Source organism: Equus przewalskii, chromosome 20, assembly GCF_037783145.1.
Source record: "Equus przewalskii isolate Varuska chromosome 20, EquPr2, whole genome shotgun sequence".
In the NCBI taxonomy this organism is placed as follows: Eukaryota; Metazoa; Chordata; class Mammalia; order Perissodactyla; family Equidae; genus Equus; species Equus przewalskii.
The window spans coordinates 48,883,290-48,903,661 of NC_091850.1; the positions used below are offsets into that span (position 1 = coordinate 48,883,290).

General features: G+C 49.5%; 1 protein-coding gene across 1 annotated transcript in view; it reads left to right on the plus strand.

The window, feature by feature from the left end:
* DAP (death associated protein) overlaps positions 1-5,985 on the plus strand; it is a 66,233-nt gene extending 60,248 nt beyond the window's left edge. The window contains exons 3-4 of the mRNA XM_008531471.2: positions 2,519-2,561; positions 4,013-5,985. Coding sequence (XP_008529693.1) covers positions 2,519-2,561; positions 4,013-4,126 — 157 coding nt within the window. The 3' untranslated portion in view covers positions 4,127-5,985. The remainder of the gene's footprint in view (positions 1-2,518; positions 2,562-4,012) is intronic.
* Positions 5,986-20,372: the final 14,387 nt, after the last annotated feature.

Genomic DNA, 20,372 nt, shown 5'->3' on the forward strand with positions numbered 1-20,372 from the left:
AAGATTAGGGGTTAGCGAGAAGCATGATCGACTGATTCGGTTGCAGTTTTCCTATAGTCCAGTTCTGTGTGTAAATGTGTGTGTTTGTGCGTTTTATACACATACTAATATAGAATTACAAGTGATTTTAACTTTTTTTTTGCTTGTCTGCTTTTCAACAATGATTGTATACATATATATATATGTAAAGAAAAAGAATATATATTTACATGCATATATATAAAATGACCCAAGCTTCCTCTGCCATCTTTTGGGGCTCACTTTGGGATGGGGGGTGGCTAATCTCCCCTATTTTGTGTTTATTCTGACTAGATGCACTCTCCGTGGATGACTTTCTCATCGTGTTCTTGCCAGGTGAAGGAGCTTTCTCTATTTCTGCCTTTCGGAGCCTTGACTTAGGTTACAAAACCCATACGAAGCGGAGAGGATTGAAGTAATCGTGCACTCTTGGCCCAGAAAGAAGGCCATGCCTTGCTGGAAGGCGGTGCTGCATAGTTAGTTATGAGAATGGAGCCATCCTGACTTCAGGCTCTGTCTGCATTTTTAAAGGAACATTCAAAACTTAAGAACCTTTTGTGCTACCATTTCTGTATTCCTTTGCAAAACGTTTATACAATGTTAGAATCCAAAACATGGTTTCCAAGCTTTGGGTGGAAAACCCTTGTGGTGACAACTCTGGAGGCCGAGCCTGTGGGTGTGGAGCAGCGTAGCAGGACGTGCTGGCATTCCGGATGAATCCGGTCATCCTACACAGGGCACTCACGCTTGAGCTGAACTCACTCATCTCCAGCTGGCTATTGAACCTGTAGCCAAATCATATTTGTAGTAAAAGAAAAGGAATCCAACCCAGTTAACCACATGTCAAAAGCTAAATAAAACCAAGGTCACGTAGGGGACATTTCTGCACAGCTTAGTAAGATTTGAAGTTTCTTAATCTCCTGGAGTAAACAGAAATTACTTGGGGTAGTTTCAGGTGTTTTTGCTAAACTCTTTGGCTGTCAACTGTGAACCTTCTGAATACTGGGACTTTTGCCTGCAGCAAAACAAAGCTAAGACAAGTGGTTTCCTTCAAAGGACCCCCCGCAGCCGAGCAGAGCAGCAGAGCTGGTGGGGGCGGGCCGGCAGCTCGCGGGATGGAGTCCGCTGTCTGCCCAGCAAGACTGGCCACAAGCAGAACTGTCCACCTCCTCGAGCTGCCCCTGTCGCACTTTCCTCCCAGGCTGGCCTTGCGTCTGCCTATTGCTCCCGGGTCTCCCCACCTCTGGTCGAGGCCTTTCAGAGGTGTGCACACCTGTGTACTACCTGGAACTCTGTTCCGACGTTTTTAAACTGACACATGCAGCCATTACAAAAATGCGTAGAAAAGCATATAATAACATGGAAGTATGCTCACCTTCCTAAGTATAGAAAGCAGATTACAAAACAATATGCCTCTTTTTGTAAGAAAAAAAGAAATTTAATAAGAAAACAAGTGTGTCTGTCTCTCCATAGAAAGGAAGACTGAAAGGATATCCATCGTGTGTTAACAGTTACTACCTCCTGGTGGCACAATTACAGGTGACTCGGGGGCTGGCCCCGTGGCCAAGTGGTTAAGTTCACGCGCTCCACTTCAGCGGCCCAGGGTTTCACAGGTTTGGATCCTAGGTGTGGACCTGGCACCACTTGTCAAGCCGTGCTGAGGTGGTGTCCCACATGCCACAACCAGAGGGACCTACAGGTAGAGTATGCAACCGTGTACTGGAGGGCTTCGGGGAGAAGAAAAGAAAAAGAAAGGTTGGCGACAGATGTTAGCTAAAGTGCCAATCTAAACAAAAAAAGAATTACAGGTGATTCTTACGTGTTTTGGCTTGTCTGCTTTTCAACAATGAACATGTAATGCTGTGGCCCTGTATTTCATCCCCTCAGCTTTGGTGACAGTGTGGGCGAGCTCAGTATGATTTAAGATGTTAAAAATGGCAATAGCTTCACCTGGGCCTTACATTTTTAATACTTGGGGTCCCATAGGGGCCAGGAGCTTTGCATTGGCTCTGGGATCTCACCTGGTAGAAGCGGCCGGAAGCCATGGTCTCCGGGAGGACTCTGGAAGGGGTCCCCTCAGCCTGCAGGACGGGGAGGGTCCTTGGCTGGAGTCTCCGTGTTCATCCAGCGTGACCCTGCTTCTTTCCTGTTTCAGAGAAGCGCCCGTGTCCATAACCTCTTAAAGCCAAAACTGCTGGGCTTGCCCACAGTCACAATTTGATGATGAGCCAAAAACAAAAACAAAGAGCAAGTGCTTTTCGGCGACTCGCCTGCTGTTTGCTACAGCCTCTTTTCCTCTCTCGCTCTTGTCTGAAGTCACCTCAGGAGACTGTCCTGTGCCCAGTAACACGGGAAGAGGTGTGCTTCCCGCTTCCCCCTCCTCCTCAGGGTCGCTTTGTTCCACTCCCTGAAGCCAGCCTCGTCCACGTTCACGGTGCCCACTGTGTCCCCATCCTGCGAGTTGTTCTGTTGACCCATCTTTTTCCTTTTTGTTTTCCAGTCCGCCCAAACCGACCGTGTTCATCTCTGGTGTTATCGCCCGGGTAAGAGCCATGTCATCACAACGTGGCCTCAGCGTGCACTCTCTTGCTTCCTTCTGTCTTTGTTAATCCCATTCATCCAGTCCGGGCTCTGGTGGCTGAGTTGTCTCATGTCCATGGAGTGTATGTCTTCCTTAGGCGTGTATGAAACCGTGTCAACAGGGGGCGCACGCGTGAGCTGGAACGCCTCCTCTCCTCCTGCCTCACCCACCCCCTTCTCCTATATTCAGCCAGGGGTCGGCCAGCTACCCACCGGCCAAGTGTTTCTCGGTGACCTGTGAGTGGAGAATGTTTTTACACTTTTAAATGGTTGAAAAAATCAAAATAAGAATTATATATCATGACGTGAAAATTATATGAAAGTCAGATTTCGGTGTCCATAGATGAAGTTTTCGTGGCATGTGGCCACGCCCATTCATGTGTGTATCATCTGTGGCCACTTTCACGTGATAGTGGCGGAGCTGAACAGTTGAGGCAGAGAGTAGAACCCACAAAGCTTAAAATATTTACTATCTGGCCCATTACAGAAAATGTGCGCTGACCCCTAAAGTCAGGTCACACCCTTTATGTTTCAGCAGCCCCCTCTTCTGGGGAGACCCAATAGTTCATTTTAACCACAGACCTCCCACCAGCAAACTCCCCTTTTGGGGATGACACACGGATACCAGCCATACTTCTGTGGCTCACAGTACATTTGAGCCCTTAGCATGCAACGTGTAAAGGAAATGCCATTGTTGGGGACAGCTCACCACAGCCATCCAGAGACCCTCAGACAGACGGGTGGCACATCTACTACATGTGAGGAAATGAAATGCCCACACAGGTCCCAGGTCACCCGATGCCGGTTGGCTCAGCATGAGCCTGACGCGTCTCCAGCCTGCCAGTGGAGGCTGGTCCCTAGCCCCCGTCACATGTGCGGTGTCAGCACGAGAAGGCAGTCCCTCCCTGGAAAACAGCCAGGTGGCTTCTCTGAGACTCTGGGTTGACTCCGGCTCTGTCTCACGGCTGTTGGCCCTGCCCTATGCCTTTCCTTCCCGACTGGGGTCCCGGGCCCAACTCACCACTGTGGTGGCAAATCTGAATTTAAGACCCTGCATTTGATCCTGTGTTGCCCCCAGCTCAAAAGATCACAAGAAAACTTCTAGCCTAAGAAAGCCACCAACACAGTTAGTGCCCAGGGAATCTTATGGTGACCTGATCTCATGGTCACATGAAGGCAGAGACAGCGAGCATTCTTCCCTTCCGGGTGGTACGTGGGCCTCAGTGCCTGCTTCTGCTCCCCAGAGAGCTCCAGGACCCCTCCAGGCCCAGGAGACAGGCTTCCACCGGCCGAGAGACTCCCCATCCCACCCTTACCCTGCAAGGAAGCTGGCGGACGCTGGGTTGGGGCCTTGCTCGTGCACTAGCCCAGCTGTCCCCTGTGCTGAGCCAGTGCCTTCTGTGTCTCCTGACAGGGCGACAAAGACTTCCCCCCGGCGGCCGCCCAGGTGGCTCACCAGAAGCCCCACGCCTCCATGGACAAGCACACTTCGCCAAGAACCCAGCACATCCAGCAGCCTCGCAAGTGACCGGCGAGGACAGCACCCTCACCAGCCGCGCCTCGGTGCCCCGACCTTTGGTGTTTCCCCGGCAAGAGAACTGGCATTGTCTTCAAAATCCTGCTCCACTGGGAAATCTAAGACAAAGCAAAGCGCCCCTTCCTTTGCCTTAAATTTCCATATCTAAAACTAGAAACAGATCAGACCCCAAACTTTGTTTTGTGGGAGTCCTGGCTGGTGCCTTATGAGGATCATTGTGTCCCAAAAGTGTCATTAGCAGAACAGGCCACACCCTGAGTAAAATGAACTTGTCCAGAATTTAGCTTTAGTTCCATTTCAGCCATGGCCTAAGTCTCTCCCTGTGGCCTTAAAAGCCAGAGGGCACAAACGTGGGAGGATAAGAGGAAGGTCAGAAAGGCGCCATGGATTCATGCTTTTTAGTAACAGGACAACAAAGTCTTAGCACCTAGGGGAGGGTAAGAAGGGCAGGTGCGCATTACAGGGGCAGGTTTCAGAGGCGGAGCGGGGGAGACTCGAAACAAACAGCTACGCTGAGCCTGCCTCCGTCCCTCTGGGATGAGGGCCCACTGCCCAGGGCGACCCCAGCGCTCCCAGGAAAGCCAAGGAAAAGCGCGCATCTTTGAAATGGCCCTTTTGTTCCAGGAGTCGTTGTGCTGAAAAATTAGAATGTAGGTAGTTTGCCCAAAGTGGGTACTTCTGGAATGGGTCCCACGTCCCACCCTGCCTCACCATCCACGCAGGCTCCGCTTGGAAAACCGAGGCCATCCTACATTTTTTCAGTAGTCGCCTCTAGAGCTGCCTTTGAGTTCTGGAAGTGATCACTGACCAGGCAGAGGAATAGACGTATAGCCAATTCTGGGACAGCAGAGTGAAAGCATTGAATCCCGGATAGACCAGATGAAAACCTGCCCTTTATCTCCCTAGGGAACAGTAGAAACACCACATTCCATTTGAGCTAGAAAAGCCTGTTTGTCAATCAGTCAGACTGTCCAGATTCCTCTGCCCGAGAGCCATTTGCCTGGGCCCGTGTCCTCTCAGGCACGTCATGTCATTCTCCCCTTTCTGCACGCACTTCCGGCCCAGAGCCTCCCTGGGCTGCTTGCTGGCTCCCAGCTCTGTAGTGCCTGCTTTCCTGAAGAGCCGGAGGGCTCGTGGACTCAGATGCTAACTTCTTCCGGAGCAGATGCTTTTGGAAAAGATGGGCCCCGGCTGTCTGCTTACCAGCAGCGGCCTTTGCTGCCGGTCAGCAGTGGTGCCAGGAGCAGCCTGCCCCCCACCAGCCTTTTGATGCCGTTATCAAATCCACGTCTGCCCAATGGTAAGAGTGGTACAGACCTAGTCAGACCCACCTCTGGCTCTTCCCTAAGGGAGAAGCGCACACTGCTTCAAGTTCTAGGGCAACGTTTGGTTTCCCATCTCACCGACTCGCGGAAGCCAGGTCTAACGCTCAAGGTGCCGTGTTGTCACATCTGGTATTTCTTAATTGCTGAGATGGTGGTGTAAACTGAGGCTGCTTTTAGCAATGCAGACTGGGTGGGCCGCGCTGCCGTGGGCCCACCGAGCAAGCAGACTCCTCCTGGAGCCGGCCCCTGAGGAGGGACGTGCAGAGCAGGCAGCGCTAGGGCTGACCTGTGCAGACGGTTGTGCCCTTCACTGCAGAAATTCAGACGCATCCTTGATACTTCCCAGCTCTGGGCCAGGAGCATCATGCTGTTCCCCAGGGTCACTGTTCATGTGCTGTGAGCTACGTCTGGCGTGTGTCTGTGGGCTCGAGATCGTTGGAAGCAAAATGTTTTCCTGAATGAGTTTATCGATTGTCAACTTCAAGAGTAATAACGATTATAATAAAGCTCCTGCCTTTCTTCTCATGGTTTGTTTTTTCTTTTCTTTCAGAGATTTTTCTTTTACATTTCACCAGGCTTGCCAGATGGTTTCTGTAGGAACAGGCATGCGCATACCTGATGGGTGTTTTCACAAATTGTTTCCCAGACACAAAGTCAAACTACTGGACCCCGGGCCTCTCAAGTCTAATCATCTACTTTAAAATGTCATACAATGGAAAGTCTTGAGACAGTTGATTAAAGCGTCCTGCTTGGGCCTGGCAGCTGGCCCGGTGCTAGGCAGGCCCTTTGGGGACAGACTTAAGAAGGAATTAGTAGTAGGAGGCCCAGGGGTGGCTGTGAGCGGCTTTTGCTGAACAAGACATATTCACCTTTATCCAAAGGTCTCCTGTAACGCTTATGAGAAAATAATCACAACTATTAAACCTCGAGACCCAGGGCCTCACTGGCCCAGGGCGGACTGGGCTGCAGCCCACGGCCCTGAACCTGGGTGTGGCAGTCATGGCCAGTCTGCACCTGCAGCCCTGGCCTGTCCTCAGCCCTTAGCGTCTCCTCTGGGCGCTGCTATTTGTATTCATGCCTTTGTCTCCCTAACTAACTTGAGGATCGGATGAGGGTCTTACTCATTTAGTATCACAGGGCGGACAGTCGTTCTTAGAAGTAAATGTTGGAGGACAGAAATAACAAACACACAACAAACAGGTAACGGAATTGCGCCCAAGGGCTTTCCGAATTATTAGGATCATTGTCACCTATGTTCGTTTCCTTTTACTGCTGTAACAAAGTCCTGCAGGCTGGCTGGCTTTGCACAGTGGGACTGTGTTACTCCAGGGTTCTGGAGTCTGGAGGGTCGCAGTCCAGGTGCGGGCAGGGCCCCGCTCCCTCAGGAGGCTCCAGGGGGATCACTCACTGCCTCTGCCAGCGCCGGGTGCTGCTGGCCGTGCTCGGGGTTCTCCAGCTTGTTGCAGCATAAGTCCAGTCTCTGCCACTGTGTCACAGGGACATCTTCCCTGTGTGTGTGTCTGTGTCCAAACTTCCCTTCTAAGGACACCAGTCATCAGATTAAGGCTCATCCTAATCCAGTATGATCTCCTCTTAACGAATTAGATCTGCAAAGACCCTATTTCCAAGTAAGGTCACATTCGCAGGTACTGGGGAGTAGGACTTGAGCATATCTTTTAGGGGACGCTTTTCAACCCAGGACATCAACCATATGCTGAAAAGGCAGAAGCCTTATGCCCAGCTCACACCAGGTGAATAACTCTTCATCTGATAAATTGCTTTTCTGAATAAACTTTGCCGTGAGAACGCTTCACCCGCCGCAGATTTCCTAACAGCGTTGCTGGCTGCAGAGCCACGAGAGACTGGCTGCAGGAAGCAGGGGAGGAGAGCAGAGGTGCAAAGGGGCGGGCACCTTGGGGCTGCAGGCTGTCTGCCCCCTGGGTCCAGTAGCTTCTGAGACTCAGCTCTCAACTGCACGTGTGCTGAGTTCAAAATCAGTGTTTGTAGATCCCCTTTCTTGTTTTCTGTAAGGGAGTATTCCATCAGCGGGAGTTGTCCCAGTTTACAGATGGGAAGACTGAAGCTCAGTGCCCCGTGTCACAGGTCGCGTGACATTTGTCCAAACAAGATATGCAAATGGCCAATAAGCTATGAAAAGATGCTCGACATTATTAGTCACCAGAGAAATGCAAATCAAAATCACAGCGTGATACCACATCACACCCAGTGAGATGGCCAGAATCAAAAAGTCAAATAAGAACAAGTGTTGGGGAGGATGTGGAGAACTCAGAACCCTCGTGCGGCACTATTGAGAATATAAAATAGTGCAGCCACTTGGGAAAGCAGGCAGGTCCTCAGACAATTAAACACAGAGTCACCATATGTCTCAGCAATTCTATTCCTAGGTATATATCCAAGAGAAATGAAAACGGGCATCTACACAAATACTTGTACACAAATGTCCATAGCAGCATTATTTATAATAGCCAAAAGTTGGAAACAACCCAAATGTCCACCAACTGAGAATGGATAAACAAAATGTGGTATATTGCTACCATGGAGTATTGTTCAGCCAGGAAAGGAATGAAGCACTGACACGAGGTACGACATGGCTGAACCTTGAAAACATTATGCTCAGTGAAAGAAGGCAGCCACAAAAGATCACGTACTCTGATTCCATGCCTATGAAATGTCCAGAATAGGGAAATAGAGAGACAGTGGCTGCTTAGGGCTGGTGGGGGCAAGGCGGATAGGGGGTTGATTGCTAAAGGGAACAGGGTTTCCTGGTGAGATGAAGAAAATGTGCTAAAATCAACTGGGGGATGCTTGCACGTAACTGTGAATATGCTGAAAACCATGGAATTTTACATTTTAAATGGGTGAGTTGCGTAGTGCGAGAATTGTATGTCAATAAAGTTTTTTTTTTTAAGACAGTATTAGCAAGTGGCAGAGCAGAGGCTTGTATCCAGATCATTCTGACTCCAGAGGCATCGTCTCCACAGCGTCTGGCCTTGCTCCGTCCGCTGTGGTCCTGGGACTAGAGAACAGAAACCCCACACAGGAAAAGTTGCCACCAAGATCCGATCAAGAACATGGTTTGGATGCAAAGGGCAAGAGAGTCGAGGTGATGCTGCGATTGCAAGCCTGGATGCCCAGCATGGTGGGGAAGGTGCCAACGAAAAGAAGCATGGACGGAGGGAGAGTTAGCTTAGGAGGCAAGAGACCATCGGGACCGAGACTGACGTCCCATGTGGTCTCCAAGAAAAGCTGCTGAGCAGGTCTTTGATAAGGTGAGACCAGTGTGGAGAGGTGCCAGGGCGGAGGGGCAAGCTGGATCCACCTGCTGGGGGTGACAATGACAGCTGGGGCTCAGTAAGGGAGAGAGTGTGGGGACCAGGCCGTTGGGGGATACACTGAAGATGGGAGCACAGAGGTGCCAGGCAGAGGAAGAGAAGCAAGCCAGAGGGCACATGGTCATGGATTCTGGAGAGTTCTGCAGACGGGACACAGAGGCCGAGGATCAAGGAGCTACATCAGGAGACAACAGGGTTCCGTCTCCCTTGGTGACCCAAGACCAGGGATGTGTGATAAGTGGAAAGACAGAAGCCAGATTTCACAGGAATCGGAACGGAGAAGCTTGGAATAAACCCTAGCTGGAAAGAGAAAGTAGGTTTGAAGAAGAAAGAGGTTTTTTTCAGCATGAGCTAAACAGAGACTTGAACATGCTGTGAAGAAAAGCCCAAAGTGACTGAGTACCTAGGAAAAGAAAGACATGTTAACTGATGGCAAAGGTGCTGGAGTGCAGGAATGGTGGGATCAGGGGCCAGAGCAGGGAGCTCACCCTCAGGAAAGAGATGGGAGGGATGGAACAGAAGTAGATATGGACCCAGGATGGTCACGTTGGGGTTGGGAGGACAGCTGTGGCCCTCACTGGAGGTGCACGTCCTCATCTTTCAGTAAAACCTGGCAAAGGGGTTGTCTGCAAAATAGGGCAATGACAAGCTGGTGCTGTTTGATACACGGGGCCAATTAAAGGTGATTAAAATGGTTGCTGAGCCACAGCAGAAAGAATGAGTTGCGATATGGGGGAGAGAAAGTAGCTGGGTCTGTAGTGGAATTGATCCATCCTGTCGTGGGGCTTCCTCCAGCCACCGTCAGGAGGAACAGGAGAAAGCAGAGGCTGCCCAGCGCTCAAGCTACATGGGCAGCGTGGCCCAGTGCAAGGACAAGGACAGGATCCAGGGTGCTTCCTACACACGGAGCTAGCCAAGCAGGGGTCCACCCAGGGAATAGTGCTGGCCAGTTAACACCGAGTGTGTCGTGTGCCAGATCTTTGTTACTGTGCAAAGTGCTCTCCGTGCACCATCTACCAGAATCCTCCCAAAGACCCCAGGAGGTGGACCACTGTGTCATCACCCTTAATTACAAGGCAGGGAACGGAGGCTTGGAAGAGCTGGGACTTGAATTCAGGCAGTTTTACTGCAAAGCTGTAAATTCAGTTACCACACAAACCCAACCAATTACCAAAGCGCACTTGCCTGCTAGCCCAGAAGAGTGGATGGCGTGGAGGGGGCACCTTGGGGGTCCTTGGGAGGCGAGAGGGACTGGAGTCAGAGAAATTCAGGATGCCAGTCAGCGGGATAGCAAAGATCCAAGTGAGGAAAGTCCAGGAACAAGAAGGCCTGGAAGGGTCCGTTTGGATGCTGAAGCCCCAAGGATTATGACTTGGATGCTGAAATCCCGGGGGAAGCAGGGAATTCTGTGGGTTGATAGGTGACAGCAATTTAAATAGGGAAAGGATGCATTTAAGCTGAAGGCATGTGATGAGGGCACAGGGAAAGAAGGTCTGTGATGAGGGCAAATGCGAATCTCAAACCCCCGCAGGGACAAGAAGCTCTGCCAGCTGCCACCCTTTGCAAAGGAAGGGCTGATGGAGACCTGCCTGTCCTGTGCAGTAAGCTGTAAGGAAGGCGGGGTCTTGAGCAGACACTCCCAGACATGCCCAGGAATGGTCCAGGTGAGGGGAGTTGGAGGAAGGGCACGAGGCGATGGGCATTGCGCTGGGCCAGCTCACACCTGTGGGTTCCAACCTCACCCCTGCTGGGGTCAGAAGCTCCTCAGTTAGCATCTCTGGACCTCAGTTCTCCACCCATCAAATCGGGCCATTATGTACACAAAGAGTTTTGTAAGGATGAAAAGAAACAATGTATATTGACTTCCTGGCTAATAGAGATACTAATATCAGTAGAACAGGGCTTCCACCATGGGCTAGTGGCGCTGGCGGGGTGCAGAGGTTTTCAATTGACAAGGAGAGAAGATTCCAGAAAGGGATGTTGGATCAATGCCAATCAAGGCTGTGTTCAGGAAGAGCAGGGCAGTAGAGAAGAGGCCGGAGGCCAGGTTAGTGATCAGTGGAGCGGGGATGGGCACAACTGAGGACCCTGAGGACCCTGAGGACCCTCAGGGCCAAGTGTGACCCAGAAGTCGTCAAGGCTCATTTTTTCCTGCATCCTGTGCACCGAGGTCTCTGTTGGGGCTCATGTCGCACCTGTGCAGAGCTCAGCCCCTTGAATGGTTTCCCCAGGAAATCCCCTCATAACTTTTACAAGTGCTATTGGATTGATTCAAGACTTGAGAGGTTATGGAGAGGGGCTCGTCGTCTTCCTATGACACCACCTCATCCGACTGCCACCCATGGAACCCAGAGCCCTGTGCTGTGTCACCACCAAGTAGGGAACCTTCCAGAACTTCCCTGATGGGACGGTGTTACAGTAGTGAACACTCAGTCCATGTGAATGTATCATCCTTATTGTGGTTGTCTTAGTTTGTGACGCTGGACTAGAGATGCCATGAGCTTCACCCAATTAAAGCCAATGCCAGGAGGAGGCTGAGGAACAGGTGCAAAGGAAAACAGGCCAAGATGAGCCTTTCGAGCACTACAATCTCAAATGCTGACTCTCCTGTGCACAAGCACAGACCCAAACTGAAACAGTACTGCTCCCCATACTCAGTCCTGGCTCTTTCACAAGCTAGGTGTGGGCGCACTGAGCCAATGTGCGCACAAGGGAGCGAGGCTGCAGGGGGTGACAGGCCCACAGCTTCAACTAGATCTGGCCATGGAGACCGTGGAATGACCACCAGCAAGGTGGAGGGCACAGCCTGGCCAGATGGTGGGCACCACACTCAAACACCCTGAGAAAGGGCAGGGCTGTGAGCAGGGCCTGGGGGGAGAGGGGAAATATGGCCAGACCTAGCAGGTTTTTTAATTAATTAATTATTTTTAAAACATCTGCCTCCTGCCTCGCCGGCCTGTAGTGTTCTGCCATTCTGCAGCTTTTTCTGACTTCACAGCTGCCGTGCTCGTTAAATGCTTCTCTTTACAAACCCAAAGTAATTTTTTTCCCCAAGACTCTACATCCTGTTGGCCTCTGCAATATCAAAACAAAAACAAAACGAAAACGAGGCATTGTGTAACCCTCCCAGGAGGCATCCACAGCCATGTGCTCCTGAAGAACAGAGGGAGGGGTGAGTGGGTGGTGGCGGTTAACCATGACACTTTGAGTTCTTGAAATTTCCTCAGTAGTTGTAGTAGCTGGGGTTCTCCGGAGAAACAGAACCAATAGGATGTGGATGGATGGATGGATGGATAGATAGATAGGTTTGTTTTAAGGTATTGGCTCCTGTGATCATGGAGGCTGGCAAGTCCAAAATCTACAGGATGGGCCAGCAGCCTAGAGAGCCAGGGAACAGCCAATGTTGCAGTTCAAGTGTAAAGGCAGCCTGCTGGGGGAATTCCCTTCTGGCTCGGAGGAGGTCAGTCTTTGTTCCATTAATACCAACAACTGATTGGATGAGGCCCACCCACATTATGGAGGGCACTCTGCTTCACTCAAAGCCCACTGATTCAAATATAAATCCCAACCAAAAACACCCTCAGAGAAACACCCAGAACAATGTTTGACCAGGTATCTGGGCACCGTGGCCCAGCCAAGTTGACATAAAATGAACCGACACACGAGTTCTTTGCAGCTCATTTTTCTTGAGGTCCTTGGAGCATCCAGGATCTGTTTTCACTTTGACCACATTGAAGCATCTGCCTGTCTTCACAACATTCTGTCTAACATTTAACTCGCTCTTCCCAACAGCCTTGCTAACATTCAATTAAGGGCATTCATGACAAGAGAAGATAATGTTTCCCTCCTCCCCCCCTTTAATCTTAAATATTATTATAAATCCAACTGTCGTGATTTCAAAAAAAAATCCAATTTGTCAACTGGAAAAGATCCAACATGATCTGATATAATAAACTGATGTAATCTGGAGGATCTGGGACTCCACCCAGAAACCCTGAATGAGCTTTTTGATTACATTGCAGCATTGTCGTTCTGTGCTGCCAAGGGTCACCTAAAAGAGAGTCCAACGTTTTATAGCACAAGGGCTCAGTTTCTGCGCAAATTACCAGAAACCCACTTGTGTCATTCTTTAAATAGAGATGCACTGAGAACACGGAGTGTGCTTAGAGGACTAATAACGATCTTCATTATCTCTGGGGCGTGGTTTTCACTGGGGGGTGGTTTCACCCCCTAGAGAATGTCTGGAGACATCTTTGTTTGTCACATCTGGAGATGGGGGGATGCTAGTAGTAGCTTCTGGTAGGTAGAGACCAGGGATGCTGCTAAAATCCTGCAAGGCACGGAACAGCATCCAGACCAAAATGTCATCAGTGCCGAGGTTGGGAAACTCTAATGGTCCTGTTCTAGAAGTCCATGATTCATAATAATGCAACTAAACAATTAAAAGTAAATTGCCCTCATCCTGGAACCTTGAAAAAACTAATGTGTGTGTTTCAGTGACAAAGGCACGTTTGGTGGAAGCAACTAAAGAAGCTTGAGCTTGTGTGTGCTTTTCAGTCCCAGGAGCAGAAAAGAGCAAATTGCTATGATGCAGATTTGCTCCTGGAGGCAATGGAAAATTTTAGATAAAGCGAGCCTTTTCCTTCAGGGAGAGTGCCCAACGGTTCTACAGCAGGGTGGCTGTTTTCTCGGTTACCGATACAAAGAACAGCAAAGATAAATGTCCCTTGGTGACTTCCCCAGCACACTCACCTAGGACACACAGGACAAACACAGGGGCTTTTGGTTCAGCTACTAAAACATTCTCAAAAGAAGGTCTAGAAACTCCATTTTAAAAGATTGCAGGGTGTTTTCCAAAATGGACCATGTGTGTCAGGCTGGTTAACCTCAGAGTTATCAGTACACGTGGCAGAGGAGTGACATGGAAGAGGAAAGTGAGCATCTCTCCACAGAGAAAGCAGCTAAGCATGCTGTGGAGGGAAGGAAACTTGTATAGGTAAAGATCTCCTTCAGGCCAGGCACTTCGCCTCGTCTTGATTCCCTGTCTCCTAGTCCAGTCCCCCACCCACACCCCGGCAGCCCCTCCACAAATCCTTGTTGTTATCACAGAAGGAGGACTCAGGGTAGCTGTACACTCCTGAGGGACGTAGCTATTTCTTACCCCTGGAGCTCACCCTTGACTCCGTACGACCCAGATTACAGACTTGGAATGCTGACATCCTTTGGACCCCTCAGATACTGAAGATGGTCCATGAGTTGGTTCTACTTTCAGCTGGAGCAGGCACAACTAGATTACATCACGAGGTATTTAAGAAACAAATTTCGGAGCACAAGATGGAACAAAAGTTTGCAAAAGTCACGTGCTTTATCACAAAATTCTCTTCTTTCGGTGCCACCAGTGCCTCCACCTCTGTAAATCAGTTGGCTAGAAACTTTCAGGTTTAGTCACTCCCAAAACCACTACTTGTCAGTTTGCCGTCGCTCCAGGGGAAAGCCTGTGTGACTATGGAAGTCATTCGGTGTAAATGAGCCACACCTTCAGTTAGGTTAAGACTCATCCTACTTCCAGTCACCCAAATTCACAAACATCAGAGGTTGTATCCTACAAGGCTGTTAAGGTGTTTGTGGTCCCCGAATCTTCTCAATGCATCTGCAAACTGGAAACAAGAGCCCCCTGGATGAGCATCCATCCTCACCTAATGGGACCAGTGTGAGAAACCCACATCCTACAAGTGCCACCTCTCAGACAAGTGGAAATGGGGCCTAAGAAGGCAGATTTTAGGAGTAGAAAGGATCTCTGAACAAAAACAGATAACTAAAAAAAATAAAACCCACAAAAATAAAGCCTAAGAAACAGTGTTTGGGGTAACCATAACTCAGATTTCCATAAAGCATAATAAGGAAACCCCCTCAAATTATGTATAGTGTCACATCATAGATATTGAACAGCCCTAAGATGATGCTAAGCCCATCGTGCCAGTTAAAATAAGGCATGAAGTCCCTCAAATATTTATTGTTTGGGATTCGCAACTAAAGTTTTTTTCATGCCTTAATACTAATTTTTTCAACTTAGTAGGTCAAATTATTTAACGATCTTCATAGAAGCTCTTAGCATTTCAAAAGGATCCCCAAATAAAGTTATCCTAGGAAACAAAAACGAAAACAGGAGATTATTATTTTGCAGGCACAAAACTACTGCAATGCCTGAGAAAGAGAACAAGCATTAGTTTGATAAACAAGTATTTTCTTCAAGGACAATTAGAGAACCTGAACATAATCAGACAATGATAAATGGGCATTTATTAATTAGTACTTTGTTTAAACTATATAAACATTGAACCAGAGTTACACCATTTTTCATGAATCACAAAGGCATCTAAGTAGACAGATTTCCCATAGGAGGAGATTTTGGGCCTAAATCATCATCATCTTCATCATCGCCATTACCATCGTCATCATCATCATCACTGTCATCATTATCATCATCATTGCTATCACCACCATTATCACTACCACCACCACCACCACCATCACCATCGCCACCACCACTATCATCATGACCATTACTATCACCACCACCACCACCACCATCACCACCATTATCATCCTCCTCCTCACATTTATTGACCACTTACTATGTGCCAGGAGCACAGAGCAACTCTCCTTGTAGACTTTATTATTGCTATTATACAGATGAGGAAACTGAGGCTTAGTGTAGTAAAGTAACTTAATTCACATAGCTAGTGGGTGACAAAGCTAAGATCTATCTGACATGAAGTTCCATGCTTTCCACTACCAATCTTTAAAGAGTAGAGCCCTCCACTGTCATTTCCACACTTGATTCACCTCCATCCATCTAATTCCCATTCCCACCCTCTGACAACCCAGGACACATCTAATGTCCTTTGTGCCCCCACAGAAGAGCTCAGATGTTCCTCTGCCCACATGGTTCCTGTCAACCAGAAGAAGTCATTCCAGGTGGCAGTAGGGCCCCAAGGGGGGGAGGAACAGCTAGGTCCTCTGGTTGTCAAACATCTCAGCTGGAGCCTCAGAGATGTCAAGGCCCTGTTTGCAGGCAGGGTAACCCTAGGAGAAGTCTGAAACCCATTCCTCTGGAAGGTCTTCATTGGGCCAGATCATGAAAAGGAGGAAATCTTGAAAGACTAGATTTAACTTTCACTGCTAAGCTAAGCTCTAGACCTTGTCTCCTTCAGAACCAAACAACCCTCCTATGCACACTCTCCTGGTGCTGATCTCCAGTGTGACCTGAGCAGGGAACTGTAAGGGAAAGTCAGATGGGGAGAGCAGGTCTAGATTGGCGAGGACCTCCAAAAACCACGTGGAGAAGAGAGGGCCTCCTTCCTCTTGTCCCCCCAGGAGATGAGTGAGGGCAGAAAATAGAAATAAGAGACTGAATTCTGCTTTGCTGCAGAAATAGCCTTTGCTCCCCAGTGTCCATTCCCCTCTTCCTCTTTGGAATGGACCTCCATTATAAACGTGTGGGAAATTATCCCAGTTCCTCAGGTCCATTTTTCAACTGACAGATAAGTTTGGCCACATGGCTAAGTTCTGGGGAATAGGATACAAGTGGATGGTGTCTTAGAAGAAGCTGACTCATCCAGAAGCTTTGCCCATTTTTGCCCCTTACCTCTTCCTCCTGCCTGGAAAATGGGTGTGATGGCTTATAGTCCAGCAGTCAGCTTGGATCATGAGTCAGCTGAGGAAATGGAAGTCCCTTCCAAGGATGACAGAGCAGAAGGATAGAAGGAGCCTGGATCCCTGATGATGGTGGTACCACCATGTCAACCCCAGCTTGCCTCTCTGGACTTCGCTTAGAGAAACACAAACCCTTAAGTATCTAAGCCATTATTTTTTGGTCATAGCAGAAAAGTTCAGAGCACAAACTTTGGAGCTGGACACGCTGCGTTATATCTCAGCACCTCCACTCACCAGCATGGAGAGCTTCAATAGGTCACCCGACCTATCTGTATCTCAGTTTCCCCATCTATAAAATGAGGATGATAATAGTCTCTATGTTGTTATGTGCCCAGAACATAGTCTGCATAGTAAGCTTTATAAGTGTAAGCTATGATGATGGTGATAGCAATGACAACGACAATGATCGTTGTTGAGTTTTCTCTTATGTGCAGCTGACCATAATCCTACTTGATACCTATACTCACAATGGCCAAGCAGGAATGGGTTTTCTCTGGAACAAAGGAGGAGACATTACTCCTCAATCTGTTTCAGCAGCTGCTCCATGGAACCATGAGGTCAGAAAATTAGAGGCCACTTTCCAAGAAGGAGCACACCAGAGCAACAGTAAATGGCCTGTTCTGCCAACTACCAGGTTCAATTTTGCTAAGTCGGCATACAAGTTTTAGATAATTGAGGGAATCTTCAAGGCCGTGTGAGGGAAAGGAGAGAGGAGAGACCGTCCATAGACTATCAGGCAAGGATGAGGTCCCCAAGGGGAGCACAGATGCCTAATTGGGGAGAGTTGGTGAAGTTGTCCCGGTGATGCCTGATGTAACTGATCCACTTTCCACCTCCTCCAAGACCTTCAGTAAGAGCTGCATCACTGTGTTTGAAAGACAGGCTCCTGATTCTCTTTCTAGTCCTGCTATTTTCTCTGTGTCTGTTCTCACGGCATGGCCTTGGGATATGATCAGCCTAGTGTCAATGATTCCTACATGGAAATCAGTGGGCATGGTGGAATCTGTTACTATTTCAGCCCTGAAGCCAGGTGTGTAGAAAAGAATTTGGCTTTGCCCAAAAAGAGGTCTGCCATTGCCCTCGTTCTGAGAAGTAATCTATGTCATACCTGATAGGAGCGTCTTTGTGGATGGTGAGGGCTGGCAGCACTGGATCTTAGGGTGGAGCCAGCCAAACCCAATATCTTGGGGTGGGAGTTGGCCTACCAGAAAGACCAACCATAGAGGCTTTGGGTTACACAGTATCAGTTGCCTTGGAGGCTGAGTTCAACCCTATGGGTGATCAATCACTCAATCAGTCAATCAAGCATGCCTATGTAATGAAGCCCCAATAAAAACTCTGGACACTGAAGCTCAAGTGAGCATTCCTGGTTGGCAACACTCCATGAGAACTGTCCCACGTCAATGGCTAAGAGGGTAATGCATCCTCAGGACAATGGAAGTGTCTTGTTTGGAACCCTCTGCTCCATGCATCTCTTTCTTTGGCTGATTTTGATCTGTGTCCTTTCCTGGAATACATGAGTACAGTAGCTTTCAATGAGTTCTGTGAGTCCTTTTAGAGAAGGATTGAACCTGAAGGTAGATATAGGAACCCCACAAACTCGCCATTGGTGTCAGAAGTGAGGGCAGTCTTGGGAACTGTGCCCTCCTACCATGCAGTTCAGCTAACTCTGGGTACCAGGGGCACCCATAATCCTCTTGGGAGACAGGGATAAGGATCCAGGCATCAAATGGGCACATGGGCGCCCTCCGCCCCATTTCTTTATGAAGCTGCCTCTGGCCAAAGCCATTCTCTCAGGGGAACAGATGCTCCCTGAGGGTCAGGAAGACATCACTCTCTGTGCTTAGTCTAGCCAGAGTCCCACATTAGACCCCCTGTGCACTCTTCAGCTGGTCAGGGATGCAGGGGAACTACAGGTCATGGGCTGTGTCTGAGGGGTACACAGTCTGCATTTCTCGCCCTGATTTCCTGAAGCAGCCTGTGTCCATACCTTCTTTAGGAGATCAGAATAATTTTTATCTGCTTAGGGAAAAGAGAAACTCAAAGTAATTAAATGCCTCGTTGGCTGTATTCTCGAATTTCTAGGCTCCACCTCCTGAAGTCTAACCCTGAGGATGCTGGCATGGGCCAGAGGTCAGGACCATTGGGGGATGACACTTTCAGTGTGACAGGGCTGAGAGTAAAGGCTCCTTCTGCTTCTTGGGAGGCCTACCTTTCCTCTTTGCCTGCTTTTCTCCCAGTTCTAAGTGGCTGGATGGTCAGAGAGCAGGTTAGTGGCTACCGTCCACCTCAGCGTGGTTCCCTCCTCTCAGAAAGCCTGAAGACAGGCCTCTCAGCCAGGCTCCACTCTAGATTCTGGGAAGAAAATGATGGCTTCTCCTGGAGGTTACCCTGCTTCCTTCTCACTGTGGGTGGAAAGATCTTGACCCAGACAGTCTGAGATGCTGCTCCTAGCACTGAGGACACCATAGCAGCTAAGCCAAGCCCAGATCATAGAGTGTACGAGAACATAATTGCAGTGGGGCCCTAGGGGCAAGGAGCTGTGGACACCTCTCTACCTGCTGGAAGACCTTGCATGGTCCAAAACAACTCCCCAGAGCCGGGGCGCACACAGGGCTGGCAGCTGAAGGGCTCTGGCCTGATTCTCCCGTGGGAAGACTTCCTAACGGAGGATATTAGAACTCGGAAGGCCTTGAAAACATGTCTCTCCTCATCCCCACTGCAGGCCATGTTGTGCTGATCTCTGTGCCCTGGAAAATCACTGGGGTTCTTGAAAGACATTCCCACTCAACCTGGAGTGCGTGGAGGCAGAGAAGAGATGGAGAAACCCTGAGGACTGTCACTCAATGCCATGAGCACGGAGTCTATGCTCAGAGTGGCCCCCAGCATCTCTCTGTCCAGGACTGGCTCCAGGCAGAGCATGCAGCAATCATTCAGAGATTCATTCTTCAAGGAAACGACAAGCACTGCCAGGATCACAAAGAAAACCTGTGGCAAAGCCAGGACTAGACCCCGTCTGCCTGTCTCCAAAGACCTTTCCCCACACAGCTTAGAATATGCAGATTGTTGTTTGGTTTAATTAAGCAAGTCAAGCTCTTCTCCCTTGTATGCTTTTCTGGGACAAGAGCCAGGCTGAGGCTAATAAAGCAGGGTGTTTGCCTCGTTGTTGTTTCCGCCAAGCTGATTTAACTGGTTTCCATTGTCATTTAATGTCCTCCTAGTCAAACAGCAGCGCCCTCATCAGCGTGGCCTCATTGGCAAGGTCCCGAGAGGCATTCTATAGCTGGACAGCCACCACCACACCCTTAGCCGGTGGGAGCAGCTGAAGCAAGGAGGTTGATGGCTGCCCCAGGCAGGTGTGCTTTGGACCGCTCCAGCTCTTGCTCATCTCCACGAACAGAGCTCAGCCCCTAGGAGTGACCTCCAGGGACAGGCAGAGGGCAGCTCAGGAGGCAGCACAGCCCAAACGGGAAGGATTGCCACAGTCCCCCAGAGGACCTGTGGATGGAGGCTCAGGCCGGCCCTCCAGACTGCCCCAGCCCTGGAATGGAGGATGAAGTGAGGCCTCTCTCCTTGCTCCTTCCTCGGTAGGGTGTAGGGGCTTCGTGTGGGGGACACCAAGTGTGTTCAGTGCAGGTACCAATTGTGATCATTCTTTCAGTCTCAGGTTGAAAAGGCCGGGCAGGCCCTGGATGTGGCCCGGCAGCTCTCAGGGAGGCGAGTGGGTGGGTGTGGAGATGGGGCGGGGAAGGGGCAGTGAGCTGCACTGGCTTACCTGGGAGTCTGACGTAAACTCCAAAAGCAGATGTCCCTGTGGCTATCCCAGCCTTTTGTAGTGTAGTG